The sequence below is a fragment of the Benincasa hispida genome, chromosome 1 (genome assembly GCF_009727055.1).
Source record: "Benincasa hispida cultivar B227 chromosome 1, ASM972705v1, whole genome shotgun sequence".
Classification (NCBI taxonomy): Eukaryota; Viridiplantae; Streptophyta; class Magnoliopsida; order Cucurbitales; family Cucurbitaceae; genus Benincasa; species Benincasa hispida.
The window spans coordinates 36,378,000-36,396,110 of NC_052349.1; the positions used below are offsets into that span (position 1 = coordinate 36,378,000).

Sequence of the window (18,111 nt, forward strand, 5' to 3'; positions counted from 1 at the left end):
ACACATTATCCAGAAGAAGAAGAAGAGGAGGAGGAGGAAGAAGATGATTGGATTTTCGAAAGCAGAGAAGAGCAGAGTCAAAATCAAATCCTAAACTCCAGAATGATAAGAAGCCATGTAAGAGGTCCATTTCCACAAATTCCACCACCCCTACGACATCCAAATTCGAACATCGCCGTCCTCCGATTCACCGCCCCGCTCGCCCTAACCAGAGCCACTTGCCGGATCGCAACCACTGCGGCGGCGATTCTAGCAGCTGCAGCCCTGATTTCTTCGCCGGCACCGTCTGCAGCAACCGAAAGCAGCACCAGCATATCGGAACAACAAGAAGAAAGTACTACGCTATCAAACATTCCGCAGACGCTTTCCGGCGAGTGCGAGCAGCCGAGCGACTGCAAGAAGGCGAGAATTCAACGGCCGAAGTCGAGGAAGGCGGAATCGTGCACGATCAAGTGCGTCGGAACTTGCATTCGAGGCGGCGATGGATCTCCCGGAGAAGGTCCTTTGAATATCAGGAGGTAACTAATTAATTAACAAAAAAAATGTTGAGAATTAAGTGGAATTCTTGGTGTTTGATCTGTGAAATTTCTATGATTGTAGACCGATAATTGTTTTCAAGCAAGGGTTTCGAAGTCGTCAATACTGGTGCGTATGCCTCTCCCTCCTTAAATCTCAAACTTTTATTTGTTTATTTGTTTATTTATTTTCCTTTTTTTACATAATTGAAATTTTATTAGTTATACTAGGGTATGTTAGTGATTATTTGTTTATGTTATTTTAGGTTTAAATATTTTTTAAATTTTGTTCTATTATTTAACGAGGGATCAAAGAAAGTTATAGTTAAGTTCACTTGACTTAATTTTGTTCTATTTTAATTTCTACTTTTAAATTTATTTCATTTTGGTCAAAAAAAAAATTCAAACTCTATTTTAACTTTTAATTTTCAAAAGTAACTATTTTGGTATTTTTCTTTTATTATTATTATTAATTTAAACAAAAAAACAACTTCTAATTTAGAATAATGAAATAAGGGATTTTAGCTTTGAATATGTGTACTAGCATATTTAATATGAGCATGATTTCAAGCTAAATAAGTTAAAGATAAACCTCGAATGTTAATTTAAAGTAGAAGAGGAACATAGTGAGGACTAAAAACCAAAATAAAACAAACGTGAAAGTATAAAAAACTCATATATTTTAAAAATCTATAAACCAAAATAAGTTCTTTTAAAAATCTATAAACCTAAGTTCGTGGACAAATTTTTTTTTTTTTAAGAGGTATTGTAATTAAAGTGTGGGTGGGAGAATCGAACCTTAATCCACAAGGTTTGATAGTATGAACATTATGCTAGTTGAGCTACGCTCTTGTTGGCTTAAATATAATTTTTTATTAAATACACACACCCACCATGACCAACTGAACGACGGTGCACGTGTGGTCTATCTCCTCACTCAACCCTCGGACCCCATTCGTGGACAAAATTGATATTTAATTACTTCCAACATTTAAAATCATTTTTTTCATAATATATAATTCGGTAACATTTTAAGCTTTGAAGTTTAAATCGGCATCGTGCTCATAATATGTGAATGACATAAAATACGAAGTATAATCTTTCAAAAAAAAATTTGAACCCCATTTTATAATCCTAAAACTAATATATATATTAAGTTCGATGAACTTTTAAAATGCTAATTATATATAATTTTTATTTTTATTTAATAATAATTGATATATATTTATTGTCAATTATTTATTCTTAAAGTTAAGAATTTCATATTTGTTGTACTAAAATAAGACTTAAAATGTTAAAGTTTGAACTTTGTAAAATAATTATTTTACATTAGATCTTTTAGGGTAAGAATATGGATTAAAAAATTATAAATAAGTTGATCTTACTTTTAAGGGTGTTTGGAATACATTTTTAAGTATTTAATTTAAAAAAATATCATTGTGGAAGAAATTGGAGTGTTTGACAACCACTCAAAATAGTTTTTTAAATGTATTTCAATTAGTTTTTATTGAAAGTATTTAAATAAAAATGAATTTTCTGAAAAAACAATTTTTTTTCTCAAATTAATAGTTCTCTCACGTTTGTAAAGTCATCTAAAAAGTTTATAAACTTTATATTATGTTATCCTAAAATATAAATAAAGACAGATAATTTGGATTTGATAACGATATAAAATTCTAATGTCTAATTTTGTAAACACTTGAACAAATAATAATAAAAAACAGTTGAACAATATTAACGAATGATTCGATAACTTAATATAAAATATTATTTTGTTTACACGAGGAGATTTGCGATTTTTGTCTTTTTCTTTTTTTTTTTTTTTTGGAAGGTTGACTATTTAAATAGAGACTTTTCATAGAAAATTAATCGTTTACATGGAGTTTTTTCTTTAAAAAATTATTATTATTATTATTATTTAAGGAATTGACAGTCTAATTGAAGAGGGAAAAAAAAGATAAATTAAATATTTAATCTCTAAACTTTTAGGTTTATTCCGATTTGTCTTTAAATTTTTTAAAAGTGTTAAATAGATCTAAACATTCAATTTCATATCCATTAATTTTCTGAAGTTTGAAATGTCTCTAATAGATTTTGTTAAATTTTTCGATTTTGTGTCGGCCATATTTTTCTATGTTCACGTAAAATCAAAATTTTAAGATTCCCTCAATTTTAAATCTATAGTATTAGATAAAAAATTATTAAATACAAAATTAATTTAAATTTTGAAGTTGGAGTATCTATTAGATAAAAAAATTGAAAGTGTAGAGACTAATGACGAGATCTGAAGTTTGGGAATCTGGATCATATAGACACAAACCGAAATGACAAGGGACTAAAAAAATGAATAAGGGAGCAATGTTATTTTATTTATCTTAATTTGATTTGAATCTGATCCTTAATAATTGGTTATGTTTTGGGGATTTTGCAGTTTGGTGGAATGTTCAGATATTTGCAATTTGATCGGCGATGGTGATGATGGACCTTGAGAAACACTTTTTTTTTTTTGGTTGTTTTAACATTTCATTTCTGCTATTTAATTACTTTCATTACAACTTTAAATTCGTTTATTTCATTCATAAAATAAGTTTTTAATTGAATTTTTTTTAATGAATAGCTCCTTTCTTCTAAAATACATAATATGTAATTTTTTTTTTTCTAAAAGCAATTCCAAATAATGGATTAGTTAGTTGCTAAATTGGTATATATTTTTTTATTTTTTATAATAATAACTTTAAAAAAATAAATAAAAAAGAAAAAAGAAAAAAGAGTGATCACTAACATACATCATTGACTTCAAATTTTGTTGTAATTATACCAATTTAGATTTTAGGAAATTATACCAATTGAGATTATAATCATTACGGTACATTAGATTTATTATTATTATTATTTTTTATAAGCATGGTAATTTATAATCATTTTTTGTTTTATTTTTATAATATTTTCTCAATTATCTTAAATTTATTAATACTTGCGAATTTTTATTTTCATAGGTAGTTGAAATAATATAGTTTCCCCCCAGTCATATATAGTAAATAGTGTCTTTCTTAAAATATTTGGATAACATCCATTGGATTTTTTTAATCAAATAAGGTGAGATGAATATTTAACATTGATCACATCTGACAAAATAATAATAATAATATTTTTTAAACATATTAAATAACCATTATATTATTTTATCATTGTACTATGGGATATTTCTCTCCTTAAAGGTTGACCAAGATATCCTAATTTACTTTATCAAATAAGATGTTATTATTGTATCTACCTAAACATGACTCAACTAGTTAAAATATAAATATTCAAAAACAAATAAATAAATAAATGATCGATTAATTCTAATAATTTATGGAAAAACAAAGAGTCGACTCAGTGATATTTTTCTCTTGACAGTTAGCCCGAACATCTATTTTCATATTATTCCAGACTTGGAAATTCAAAATCTCTAATCCAATCGTGTGGATTTGAATTCTTAATCCCAATTTGTAATTATTTTTTTTTGTCATGTTATATACATCTGGTTAATATTTATTTGTCAAAAAAAAAAAAACATAGATTTTAATGTCTTTAACTAAGAGGCCACCACCTATGGAATTCATACATAAAGAACGTGAGATAAAAGAAAAAATTATAAAATGTAAAATAAAAAACGCCGAACAAAAGAACAAATATATCTTTGAGTTGTTCACTTAGGTCAGTACAAGAATAAGGTAAAGCTTATTGTGATTGTATAAATATGCACAACAATCACCTAGAATATGAAAATGAACTAACTCCTTTCCCCTTGGATGCGATATACAGAACTTGGGAGCACTGATGGAAAAAGGAGAACAATTTCCACCTACCTAACAATTCTTCCAAAAGAAAGAAAGAAAGAAAGAAAGAAAGAAAAGAAAAAATTTACATCCATATTATGCAACCAAAGGCAGAGAACCAGAGTTGAAGACTTGGTGATTTGTTTATACAAATGGATGAAGATATCATTGCAATGAAGATTTCTCAGGCAAGAATAAGTAACGAAAGTGAGAATCAAAAGGAAGAATACCACAGTTGCAAGAACCGATTAGGCTTTGCCGCCTCTGGGATACACAACCCTGAACAAAGGCCGCTTGATGGGGTGGAAGGTAATGGGATATCCATACTGCCAAATTCACATCGTCAACGGAGTTTTTGGCGAAACAATATAGCAGTTTTGGTACCAATAATCTTCCTTTGCTGCTAACACCTACGGAAGCTCGAATGAAATCGCGTTGTGCCTCTAGAAGATCCTCTCGGATATTGTCTGCAGTGTAGATCCTCACCTACATAAGTTCTACAAGTTAGACTTGAAGTAGAAAAATGTAAATGCCTCAGTTCACTATCTTACACGAGTTTGTTAATCTAGAATTACCGCGGGAGAAGAGTATGTTCCGCAGCTTAAGGCAAACGTTAAGAGTGGTTCGTGTTTGTCTATAGCAAATCTCCGCTGCTCCTCCGTCACCTTTGACTTATGAAGAGCAAGAAGCAAAGCCTGGTTACAATTTCCCACAATATAGGGCAATGAGGCAATGAACTGTGATAACTGATGAGAGGATAAGCAAGAAAACCTAAAAGCAGCTATAGCAAGTGCATACAATTTGTGGCCTGTGAACTGGCGGTTTCATCTTGAGGATGACATATTCAATTCCGGTTGCACTGAAAGAATGCCCCCCAACCGTGTATGCTGCCTGTAAGAGTATATTCCAAAAGAAATAAATCATTAATACCCAAAAAGAACTGAACCTGACAACAAAAACAAGAATCTGCAAGTTTCGAAATATACATTTCTGACTAAAACTAATTTTTTCCAGAATTTTCCGCATGAACTGAACTATTTCCAAGAGCAAAGCTGGTGCATTGCTTTCATAGAGATACATGAGCACGAAAACTTTGAATGCACATCCTAGTTTTTATTTTTTACAATCAGAAGGGGTCTCAATCTTTGTATTATGCTCATGAACCACCTCACTAATCTGCAGAGGCTTTGCCGACTCCAAAACTAACTTCGGGTGACAACAAACAGTTAAGTTATTTAATCTTTACCCAGACACTTGAACTTGAGACCTTGAACGGTATCTAAAAGCATCTTAGTCTTGTCAAATCCACCCTTGGGGTTAATACAAAATACCCATAGTGAGAAAACAATTCATTCCACATTCAAATTTTACTGGCTGTTCAAGTCCGGCTTGCTCTAGTGTTCACATTTAGAAGTAAAATATTTTTGAGGGACACAATAAATTAAGTCACACAAGCTATGAATGGGAACTACTAATTAGCAGAGGGAACACATGGTAGATGGTATTTACTGAAAGTTGTGAACCTTGATACAAAGTAGCTGTATTATCTACTTTCATGAATAGTCTTTTGAAAATGAAGCTTTCTCATTGACGCTTGAACCTCATCTCAGATGCCAGCTTGTAGAGAAATAACTACAGGGTAAACCTGAAAACAACCTAATTATATATTTTTCAAATTCCAAGTTCAAAATATGTTCAGTTCAGCAGACTAAGGCAACTTGTATGGACTAAAAGGAATACCAAACTAATAGAACAGACCAGAGATGGGTAGCTTGGTTGGCAAAAGTTTATCCCTGCCATCAGATTCTAGGCTGTGGTCATTGCAATCCACTGGAAAGTTCAGTTAAATCATTATCCAAGCATTTGATTGCGTCATCCCCTCTTGATAAGGAGATTTTTCAGGCTTCGAGGAAATCAAAGAGCCCCAAACAAATTAATATTCTTGTGTGGATAATAATTTTTGGTTCATTAAATTGGCTCAACTACTTTGCAACATAAACTCTAGTCGCACTACCTCTCCCTATAGTTGTCCATTATGTTTGGTGGAGAGCGGAGATTTGCAGGACTTGATCTTTTATTGTTCGTTCTCACGCTTATGTTGGTGGAGGCTATTTTCATATTTTAATCTCCAATGGGGCTTTGGCAAATCTTTTCGAGAGAATATCTCTCAAGTATTGATTGGTCCATTATTATCCTCCAAATCTCAGTTACAATGGTTCGATGCAGTCAAGGCTTTGTTATCAGAGAAGATTTGGTTCGAGCATAACCAGAGGATTTTTCATAACAGGTCTTTAGGTTGTTCTGATAGGTTGGGCTCTGCTCGTCTCTTTGCCTCTTCATAGTGTTCTCCATCTAAAGTTTTTGTTGATTATTTCATTCAAGACATTTGTTTAAATTGGAATGCTTTCTTATCTTCAGTTCAACTTCCGTAGCGTTATTGTCATTTGGTATCTTAGATTTTTTAGTATTAGACTCTTTTCATTATATCAATGAAAAGCATTGTTTCCTTTTAAAAAAAGAAGAAGAAGAAGAAGACAATAATACATAAAAAAATAAGAAGAAGAAGAAAATAGAATAGACTAGAGATGGAATATATCTAAATCAAATCAGATCAATACCATGAACAAACTCGAAGTGTTCAGATCGCACACCACATGAGAACAAAGCTAGTCTGCTTGGCTAAATATTGCACAAAACGTTGAATTTTTTTAGGGGTATTTGACCCATGGATTTGGAATTAGGGGGGACTTGGCATCAAGCCAAACCCATGTTTGGGCACTTGGAATAAAATTCCCGGGAATAAGAAACCAAACTCATGGGTTTGGAATATATTTTCAACGAATGCCATAGGTCTTAAAAAAATTTCCCTTCATCTTCTACCTCTTATCAATGGTCATAGATGACCGTCGACAACAAACATTGGTCAACTTCATGATTGACCGTCGGCAACCGATCATCTTGACCGTTGACGATTGATCATCTTGACCATTAGCGACCGATCATCTTGACCGTTGGCGATCGATCACATTGACTGTCACCGTCGACAAGTGAGCATCTTGATCGCCAGCGACCGATCGTTGTGCCCATTAACGACCGATTTTCGTAACTGTTGACAACCAACCGTAGTGATGGTCAACAACCAAATGCCATGACCCTTGGCAACCAATTGTTGTAACGGTAGGTGACAAACCAATCGTCTTAATCGTCGACAACTATTGATCGTCTTTACCATTGGCGGGTGATCTCGTCGGCGCTTGACCACTGTCCGATTGTCGTGATTGTTAATAACCGACTGTAGTAATGGTCAACAACCAAACATCACGACCCCCAAATGGGGGTATTTGGAATTAGAGGGGTTTGACATTTGAAGCCAACCCCATGTTTGGGCACTTAAAATAAAATTCCCGTGAATAAGAAATCAAATTCATGGGTTTGGAATATATTTTTAATGAATGGCATAGGTCTTAGAAAAATTTTCCTTCGTTTTCTACCTCTTATCAATGGTCATCAACGACCGTCGGCAACAACCGACTTCGTGATTAACCATCGGCAACCAATCGTCTTGACTGTTGACGACTGATCGTCTTGATCGTCGACGACCGATCATCTTGACCGTTGGCGACCAATCACATTGATCGTCACCGTCGACGGGTAAGCATCTTGATCGTCAATGACTGACTATTGTGACCATTAACGACTGATCGTAGTGACGATCAACGACCAAACGCCATAACCCTTGGCGACTAATTGTCGTGACGCTAGTGATCAACCAATGGTCTTAATGGTCAATGACTCTTGATTGTCTTTACCATTGGGAGGCAATCTCGCCAGTGCTTGACCACTATGGTCATAGCAATCGATTGTCATGTCTGTTAATGACCGACCATAGTGATGGTCAACAACTAAACATCATGACCCCCGACGATCAATCAACCGACTTGACCGTCGATAATTGACCGATCATCATGCCATCGTCAATTGACTATAGTGATTGTCACTAGGGTTATATTTTTGTGTTTTCTCCTCTTTCTTCTTCTTCCTCTCTCTCCCTTTTTTACTCATTTTCACAAACTCAAACAAGAAATTGACTTTTTCATCTAGGAGCTCTAAATACTGAAGTGTTGCATCAATCGTGATGCTCATGAGTCATTAAATTCTCTTCACCAACCATTGCACACTTACCATCATTGATGATGGTCATTCTTTGACTGTCGCCGACAATTTTTTTTTCTTTCCTCCTTTCACCACTTTTCCCTTCAATTTCTCATTTTCTTCTCCTCCTTCATTAACCTCAAACGTAAAATTTAGTTCGTGACTACAAGAAAAAAAAATTAATTTAGAAATTTAAAGCAAAACTATCTTTTGTTATAAATGTGTTATGATGCTAAATTCCAAAATTTATTACTTTGTTATCAAAAGATAAATTTATTATTTAGAAGGAGATAAATTAGAAATTTAAAGACAAACTAAACTTGTTATAAAACTTAATATCAAAACTTGGATATTTTTTTTACTAAAAACTATTTTTTATATAAAAATAACTAAGACCCCGTTTGGTAACCATTTTGTTTTTTGTTTTTTGTTTTAGTTTTTTAAAATTAAGCTATAAACACTACTTCCATCTCCAACTTTCTTCCTTTGTTATCTACATTTTACCAATGGTTTAAAAAACTAAGCCAAATTTTGAAAACTAGAAAAAGTAACTTTAAAAAAATTGTTCTTGTTTTTGGAATTTAACTAAGAATTCAACCATTATATTTAAGAAAGATGCAAATCATTATAAGACATAAAGAGAAAATAGCCTTAATTTTCAAAAACAAAAACAAAAAACAAAATGGTTATCAAACAGGGCTTAAATTATTGTCATTCATACATTATTGTCATACAAATTAATAAACCAAAATGAATTAATATAGGATTACAAAAGAAAAACTAATATAAATTTCATTTTAAAATGAGTAAATTAAATTTATCTTTTACAATTATCACAAAAATTGATGCAAAGTACACTAAAGATTATACAGTTCACAAAACAACCATTAAAAAACAAGGAAAAAAGATCAGATTACCCAAACCCATGTCTGCACCTCAAACATAGGCTTCAGAATCCCAGGCTTCCAAACTCTACAACCCAAACACAGGCATTTGTAATTCCCAGGCTTCAGAACCTACTCAAATAAGCCCTCAGGCATTTGATTCCTAGGCTTTTGATTCCAAATCTGCTCCCCAAACGCCCCTTTATGTGAATTCATAATGTACCAAGTCTCACTAAAATAAAAAACCATCCGCATGCTTATGAAGTATGCCTAACTAACCATCTCATGCGAGGAGGACACATGGGCTCTCTGCCAATGCTCGCTATGCAAAAGCTTCTGCACACTATTCTAATGTTTTGGGTCCACAGCGCGTCTGGACTAATTTCGTAGGATGACCATTTGACCCAATTTTTAGGTAATTTGTGGAACTCTAATATCCTAGATAGGTGACTACCAATAGAGTTTGACCCTATTTTCGAAAGTCCCTTTACTTTTTCACTTGCCCCAATGACCACCAGCCGATTGTAGTTCACATGTAATGTTCAACCCTAAGTTCATGCACCCTCATGATGCGCGTTACAAGACATGCTTGGGCATCCTCCAACAGCTTACCATTATCACACCCTCTTACACCAAGCAGGCAGCCAAACACGTGAGTCCGTGTTGCATTGCCAAGCAAGAATGTTAGCAGTGATGTGATGCTCCTTACATGGTTAGCTAACCCTGCTTATATTTATATTCCAGAAACCATCATCATTCACACACTAGCATAGCATAAGGATGAACCCCCATGATTGCTATACTGACAACTAACAAATACAGAAGAATATCCAGGCTCTAAAATATGAATGAACATAGAAGAGAACAAAAAATATGGGCTTCAAAATCAAACCTTTTGCATCAAAGAGAAGAGTTTCAATTCACTTTTCGGAACTCCATAGGCCAGGTAAGCCTGTCAAAAATAAGATAAGATGTGAACAACCAACATAGCATCTGTTTGTTAACCATATTTTAATATGAACGTTTTCCACCAAATTTAACAAGGAGAAGCAGCTCACATGCATGATCAGTGCATTATATAAATTGATCCAGAAGGCTAGCTTTTCATCTCTGCTTAAATGAATGGGATTCACTTTTGCAAGCTGCTCAACAAGAGTGCTGTTCACAAAACAGATCGTTAAGGCAAAAACAGGCCAACTCTAGATTGCAGTAAAAATTTGTAGGATTATCATAGTGCCAAAAGGCGGAGAAAGTCCAACATGATAGAAAAATGGACAATGTGTTTTATGAACACTACCGGAACTTCCTCAATTCTGCAGCAGCATATTCTAATTGCTTCTTTCCAACTGACATCCAAGAAACTTCAGCTGCTTGAGAATAATTTCCAATGTCAGCCCAACTTAATTTTCCACGTACCCTGTATGGATCACAAGCATTCTGTGTAGCCAATACTTCAGAGCTACTCGGAAGATCAATTTGTGGACTTTGTACTCTTGATGAAATAAGTGACCGTTCAGATGATGACCACCATGATGAATTGGAAAGATGTCCTCGAGGTGATGCAGGTGAGTGGCTTCCCGATGTTGATGATTTGGAAGGCCCGGGAGAATCTGCTAGAGAGATGAATATGTTTTTCATACATCTGACCATTTCTTCTGATAATATATTAGGGTGGTGCCAGAGACCACTTGATGGTAGCCCTCGAGACATTTTCTCACATTCTACTGATTGAGAACATTCATTGACTTCTGTCACAGACGTCTTCTCACAGTACATTTCAACTAGGTCAACTGCATTCTGATTCAGCACAAACAAAGCTACAGCATTAATCCTGAATTTATATGGTTTAGTAACACTGAATGCATTGATAATAGCAATTGAAAATTTTCTAAAATCTAACTCTAACAGTCATCATTACTAAACCCTATAGCATCTTAGAAAAACACCTATTCAGTCAAAATCAGCAGTTCAATTTCCTCCCATAAATTCTGGATGACATCACTGAAATCAAGTTATACAATCCAGAAAAACGACAGAGGGAAACAAATCTAGTCTCAGAGTGTGCTGTTTTCAACTAAGCATGAAATAGGAGTGATGAGAACGTTAAAATTTGTTGTTCTAGTCACCAGATCAGGGATAAGGTTGTAAACCTCTTGTATGAAAGTCATTACAAACACTTTCAAAGGTGGAAGGCTATTAAAAGCATTATTTAAAGTATAAAAGAGGTGTTTAGGACAAGGATTGACCTAAGACTATAATAACCACATTTTGCTAGTTAATACTATTTTGTAGTCCCCAATTAGCTACAGTCAATACTATTTCAAAACCCCATTTGCTACAATATATACTATTTGCTACAGTTTTTACTATTTTAGATTCATCATTTTTTATTCTTTGCTACAATAATTACTATTTCTTTCTCAAACTAAAATAGTTTACACCTCAAACACATACTATTATAACCTAAGACTATAATAACCAATTCCTTGTCCCAAATGCACCCAAAATGTCTAGTGAATAGTCCATTGTCCCAATAATTTTTATAGAAACTGAAAAGGACTGGTGGAATAGAGAAGTTGGAATATTTTGACAAAACTAGATACTTCCAAAATTAGACTTTTTAAATTTTATTTACTAAAAAAACAATGAACACAATAACCACAAAATCCAGTTAATATGACAATACTATACCGATAACCATAGATTAATTGATCAGAAAATACTTATAAAGAAGATTAATTGATCAAAATCCAGTTAAAATGACAACACTGTATCTCAAATTTATGCTTGGCATATAAAAAACTAGACCTTGGGTAATTGAATTAGTTTAGCATTTTCAAGATGGAAAAAAGAACTAGTCTTCCATCAGTTGCAACTGTTCCTTCAAATATATGTTAATAAATTTATGTTTCTAATTGAAGACAGGGCTGTGAGGTTCAAGAAACCAACTGCAGGGAGGAGCTGGAGTAGAATGGAAGCAAACAAATTTTAGCTTCATATTTATGCTTTTGAGAAACAAAGGTTGTATTAAGAAATATATTCCTTCAAGGACCATAAACAGTAAAAAAAAGGTTTACATAGTTCTGGAGAATAGTACAGTACAGACACAATAAATAATAAGTAAAATCAAAACCACAAATATTAACCAAAACAATGGCCACATATTTCCTGTCTAAATGCATGTGAGAACTCCGCAGAAAGTAAAGTTTCAGGAAAAGAAAAGAAAATACATCAAGATTAAAGGGAAAAAAAAATTTGTGGTGAGATACCGGATTTTTCAGTGTGTCAGAATTGGAGCAAAGGGAAACTGAACAAGGTGATGAATGCATTAAACGATATTCTGCAAGCCTCCTTTCATTCTTTTCTTGACTAAGTTGGAAATGTAAAGAGACCATTTCTTGCTCGAGTCTTACAACTGTATCTTCCAAAACTGCAATGCTAGATAAAAGATCTTGGGCCTGCACAAAATTTCAATGCAAGAATATTGCCACAATAATTTAAAATTAGAAATCAAAATACAAGTATTGGAAATTCTGAACAATTAAGGTACTGGAGGAATCCAAAGACAAACTGCTACAAAGGGGAAATAGAACAAAAAGTTCTTGCTATGAAATACAATATTCACATCTAATTTCTTCCATTCTGACACCAAATTTGCAGGGGACCAACAAAAAAGAAAGAAACAGAGAAAATCCTTGTATGAAATGAATATACAAAAGCTAATCCCATGAAGTAATTAAAAAAGGTTAGCACTCTCCATTTTCAAGTGATCAAAGAAGGATAATAATTCAAAACTCTTTGAAACCAGAGCTCCAGAGGGAGGCACCAAAGTTACTGTTGCCTTATACCAACAGTTCCTAGAAATCTCTATAAAGAAACACTCCCATTTCTTCTGATCATATATTCCAAAAGAACGCATCTTGCACCGATCAAGGAAAAGCCACCAAGACTGCAAAGCTTTTTGAAAGCTGCCATTTCCAACACTTCTAAAATCTTATATAAGGCATCCATATCATGAATCATGGTGCAAATATGGCAATGTGTGCGTGTGTGTGTGAATGATAGTTATATGTTAAACACTAAATCACTTATCACATTAGGTACAAAAACACAAATCTCTGCTCGTATTAAAGTATCTATACTTCAAAACTCCTAAAAATCAAAGATGTATCTTGTACCTGTGAAGGCAATGGTTACAAAAGGTTTGACTTTTGAATCAAGTAACGTTGTCATAACCTGGTTTTAGCTCTTCAGGATGTTATGGTTCATAAAGATGAAATTTTGTATCCGATCTTCCCAAATGGTTCATTCAGCACATTCACTCTGAAATATGTTCACTTTTTGGGATAAAATTTGGTAGCTCAAAATTTTAAACCTCTGATCATTGAGAAGAATGGTGCATATAACCTCATTCTACTTACATCATTCTACCCCTCCAAAAAGAAAACTCGTTCTCGAGTTTTAAAAGAAGAAAAAAATGAAACAATTAAGAAATAAAATAAACTTGTACAACGGAGCATGACCAAACCAACCTCCTGCATCTTGAACAAAATTATGTAAAAAAGTCCAAGACATAAAATTTTCATAAAGTCCAGTTCATCAAATCTTTCATCATCAAGGTCATCTAGTACCTCTGTTGCAGCTGCTGCAATGTCAAAAACTCCATCCAAAATTCCAAATATTCCATCTCCACTAGGCTGCCCTCGATCCAGATTTTTTTTTAATATACGGTCGAAGACACAATTCTTGGCCCGATTAAAAAAAAACGACGTTCATTCAGCCATTATAGCAAGGCTTCATTCTATAATCCAAATCTTGGCGCCAATGTTGATGTTTCGAGTTCTAATGTTGCTAATCTTGATATTCTTGGACAGCTTCTTGGTCATAATGTCTAAAACAGTGCGTGATATTGTTGACCATTATGATAAGTTGGATAAGTTTCTTGGACATGGAAATTATTACCCGCCTGATCTTGAGGTCTTGGGAGGGTATTTGATGCATCAACGACTGGATCTTGGTAATTTTGAAAGTGGTGATTGTTTACGGTTGATTTCTCTGGATGAAGGGTCTTGGTGGACTTCTTGCTCTTTCTTGAAAATGTCGACCATAATTCTCCTCTTGATAGAAAACAAGGCCATTATGATCATAATTTTTGTGCTCTCGGTATGGTTCTTGGGCTTGAAGATGGTTTTCTTGATACAAAGGATTAAGAGGGTACCTTGGAAAATAATTTTGGTAGAAGTGTGGACAACCTTCATCGCTTGAAGAGTCTGAATTATATCCCATCATATTGTGTGGAATCGATCTTTGTTGTTGAGGAAGAACACCTACCGGATGATTTTGATAATTGATTGTTGGTTGAAATTCTAAAATTTGTCTTCTGGGTGGATTTCTAGCAACTTCTTGCATCTTTGGATTTTGTTGATTGGTTCTTGATTGATTGTTGGTCATCTTTCCCACTTCCAATGATAACTTCTCGATAGCTTCCAAATTGCCAAGTCTTCAATTCACGGTTTGAGAAAATGTGGAGAAGTATGCTTCCGCATCACGAGTTTGAAGGTTGGGAAGTTGGGAAGTTGGTGGTTTTCTTGGCCCAGACAGTTGCATCAACCCTTCGTAGGCTTTTTGGGCTTAAACCTTGGTTAAGTAATGTTTTGATGATAACAAATACATAATTTATGTAAATTTAAGCGTTATGATTGCATTGAGAACTTTGAATCAGCTCAATTGGAGCTATACGGAGCAAGTAAGAAATAAAAAAGTAATTTACTTGTATCCAATGAGAAGTTTCTACTATATTATTGAGATTTTTATCAATAACCTAGATTTAATCTTCTTTTAGCAGGTAGTTGTGATTCATTTGGAAACCTTAATTCGACGTGGATATTCATGTCTCTATGGTGCACAAAAATTAACTTATTTTCCATGGTTGGGATTTTAATAGTAGGCATCTAATGGCTTTCACGCAAACTTTATTTTCTCGATGCATTAACTTATATCTTGCATCGAACTATGTAACTACATTATCAAGCATATATAGATTAGTGGAAGATTACATATTTTCAAAAAGCAAAAAAATAAATTCAACCAACTAGTCTGATTTGCTGAATATTTTTCATGAATTCTTTGCCACTTGCACACTTCCCTTATAGTAAGTCTCATTCACTGAATCCTTTGCTCTATAGTGTACTTGAGGAGAGTATCTTCATTTTCCTTGTTGTGCATGAATGAAAATTCATTGATGCAACCAACTGTTTCAGTTTCACTTTGTTTTTCAATGCATAGTTACTGTTTGCCCATTATATTAACCTCAGCCATTTTTTCTCTCCATATCTCTCATCATGTTTTTCAGATTTTGAAGCATAAATATCAAATTGCAATATGTTTTAAAGCACAAAAATCACCAATTGGATATTCAATAAACTGTGAAGTAACAAGCAACATACATGATGAGGGAGGCAGGAGAAGTTGGCTAATCTTAGATCCTTTTTTTGAATAGCATCTTGAAGGGAAGTGTGCAGCTCTATCTCTTCTTGCAACTTTTGTTGTAACATTCTCACCTACAAAATAGCATTTTTTTTAACCTAACAATCAAACCTACTGGCAGTTTCCTACTCAGGTAAAAAAAAATAAACTAAGTTCACTGGATAAAAGGCCAGAAGATCCAATGATCTTAGAGAAATGAACAGGATGACAGGATTTTTTAGAAGAGTAAGCAACATGTCTTCATGCTTTACTAACTTAAATATAGAAATGTTAGGAAAATCTATGAAAATATTTCATTGCAGTAATGGAACATCCATACACAGCCAGACACTTACATCTTGTTCGAGCTGAAATCTGTAGGGAAAAGAACCATCATCTTTCTCCAATATCCCAACATTCCTAGTCATTATGCCAAGACTGCTCTGCTACATTAAGCAAGACTCAGAAATCATGATGAATGTACTGCAAAGATGATATATTACATTTTACAGCCAAACCATGTTTATTAAAAAGCAGTAGATAACTAGATTAATTAACTCAATATATATGTGTGTGTGTGTGTGTGTGTGTGTGTAAAGTTGGCATTAACTTCTAAAAAGTTCGCATTAACTTTTGACTTCTACTCTCCTAGGTACTTTGAGCAAGCATCATGCATAAGCTTATTAAGTCACAAATTACCCAGTAACAAGAAATAGTACAAATGAAAAATGTTAAAACATGAATGGGAACTCTTTAACCAATAGAGAAAAATTTGAGAAAACACCCAAGCATTAGGGACTAAAACACATATTTAAGTTACTGAAAATAGTCTTCTGTTTCGGAACTTAGCATAATACAAGAGAGAGAACTAAGTTCACAAGCTAATAACAATATAAAGCAAACTCCTCAATCCTGACTTCGGAGGTTAAGGTTTCAATAAGGACAATGCATAGGTTTCAGTACTTCCTTTTCTTTCTACTCAGTAACAGAAAATCAAGACCATAACACCTTACCTCTAGAAATAAGTCAGCACAACCAAGGTCAACAACATTCCCTGAACTAGAACTGTACCCAGAGTGGGGATCACATCTGTGACATTACAATGACAATAAAAGAAATAAAAGCATTAAAAAGGAAACAACACTGAGCTGTGCAGAGAACAGAAGAAATGAAGAGAACAGAGAGTACAAACCAAAGGGAAGAACAGTCTTACAAGGAAAGTCCAGTTTGAGCAAGTGATTCCGACATTCTGGGTTTATAAGGTTCAGTGGCCTCTACATAACAAAACAAAAACAGAAACCCCAAAATCTCAAGCATCAGAAACAAAACTCACGTCAAAATAAGCATCATAAGTCCCATATTTTCGCCCAAAATCTAGATTCTAGACCACCCACATCTTAAACTAAGAACTCATATCAACAAACCTTACAGAAAATCAGAATCGAGAGCCATGGGCCAGAGATGCAGAATCATAAATGCACAGTGACGCCGTCGCCTGTGAAGAGACGATATAATAAAATGGATACAAAAAGGAAACAACCCCTCATGAAGGCACAGTTAGGAGTCATTTTCAAAAAGAAAAAGCAACCCATTACATTACATTAGAACCTAATCAAACAAACAATGGTTCGAAAGTAAAACATAACCAAAAAGGCATTTTGAAGGGAAAAAAAAAAAAACTCAACTGATGTGATGGGAGTTGCGGGAAAATCAGGGCTGGGAGGAAAAGGAAGGAATGATTCAAGTATTTTGTGGGAAAGTTAAGTTGTTCTTCAAACTTCTTGTTCCTTTGCGCTTTTTGGAGTGGGAGTGGTTTAAAGGTTTGAAGTTGAAAGCAGAAAGGTTGAGCAACATGATTAAATAATGCAATAAAGGAGCCTCCACTGTCCTAGCGACCCACTTCCCTCGTGTTGGTGGAAAGTCGGTGGCGTTTTGTGATTGTGAATCAATAAATTCATACTCAATTTTTGTGTTTTCAGTACAATTTCCTGGTGACTAACCTATTGATTATACTTCAGCTGAGTTTTCATCTCAAAGATTAAACTTCAAATTGGGACCTTTGAACGAAAAAGGATGAAAGGGTTTAAAATTTAAAACCACCAACTTTCGTCAAGTCTAAGGTTAAAGCATCATAGGTCATGTATAAGTTAATCTATCACCAAATTTATGGTTTGAATTTCTCATGTACTAAAAAAAACCTCATTATTATTTTTATATTAATTTTTTTAAAAAAAATATTAATTTATACTTTCTAAATTTTGTAGTTGTAATCAT

The 18,111-nt window shown here is 33.8% G+C and overlaps 2 protein-coding genes across 14 annotated transcripts; one reads left to right on the forward strand and one right to left on the reverse strand.

Annotated features, from left to right (window-relative positions):
• LOC120075531 lies at positions 1 to 3,148 on the forward strand. The gene is made up of 3 exons (XM_039029017.1): positions 1 to 518; positions 601 to 645; positions 2,947 to 3,148. The coding sequence occupies exons 1-3, from the start codon at positions 103 to 105 to the stop codon at positions 3,002 to 3,004; spliced, it is 519 nt and encodes a 172-aa protein (XP_038884945.1). The 5' UTR covers positions 1 to 102; the 3' UTR covers positions 3,005 to 3,148.
• Positions 3,149 to 4,179: 1,031 nt separating this feature from the next.
• On the reverse strand, positions 4,180 to 17,816 carry LOC120075483. 13 transcript variants are annotated; one of them, XM_039028948.1, is made up of 13 exons: positions 17,523 to 17,812; positions 17,262 to 17,332; positions 17,051 to 17,111; positions 16,851 to 16,926; positions 16,194 to 16,283; positions 15,819 to 15,932; positions 12,642 to 12,830; positions 10,670 to 11,169; positions 10,431 to 10,530; positions 10,265 to 10,324; positions 5,135 to 5,227; positions 4,912 to 5,007; positions 4,180 to 4,822 (listed from the first exon to the last, which is right to left on the reverse strand). In XM_039028948.1, the coding sequence occupies exons 3-13, from the start codon at positions 17,083 to 17,085 to the stop codon at positions 4,502 to 4,504; spliced, it is 1,674 nt and encodes a 557-aa protein (XP_038884876.1). In that variant the 5' UTR covers positions 17,086 to 17,111; positions 17,262 to 17,332; positions 17,523 to 17,812; the 3' UTR covers positions 4,180 to 4,501. The 13 variants fall into 13 exon arrangements, with proteins under 13 accessions (XP_038884876.1, XP_038884857.1, XP_038884841.1 ...); XM_039028929.1 differs by having other exon boundaries at positions 4,912 to 5,031; positions 17,267 to 17,332; positions 17,523 to 17,810; XM_039028913.1 differs by having other exon boundaries at positions 4,912 to 5,031; positions 17,523 to 17,809.
• Positions 17,817 to 18,111: the final 295 nt, after the last annotated feature.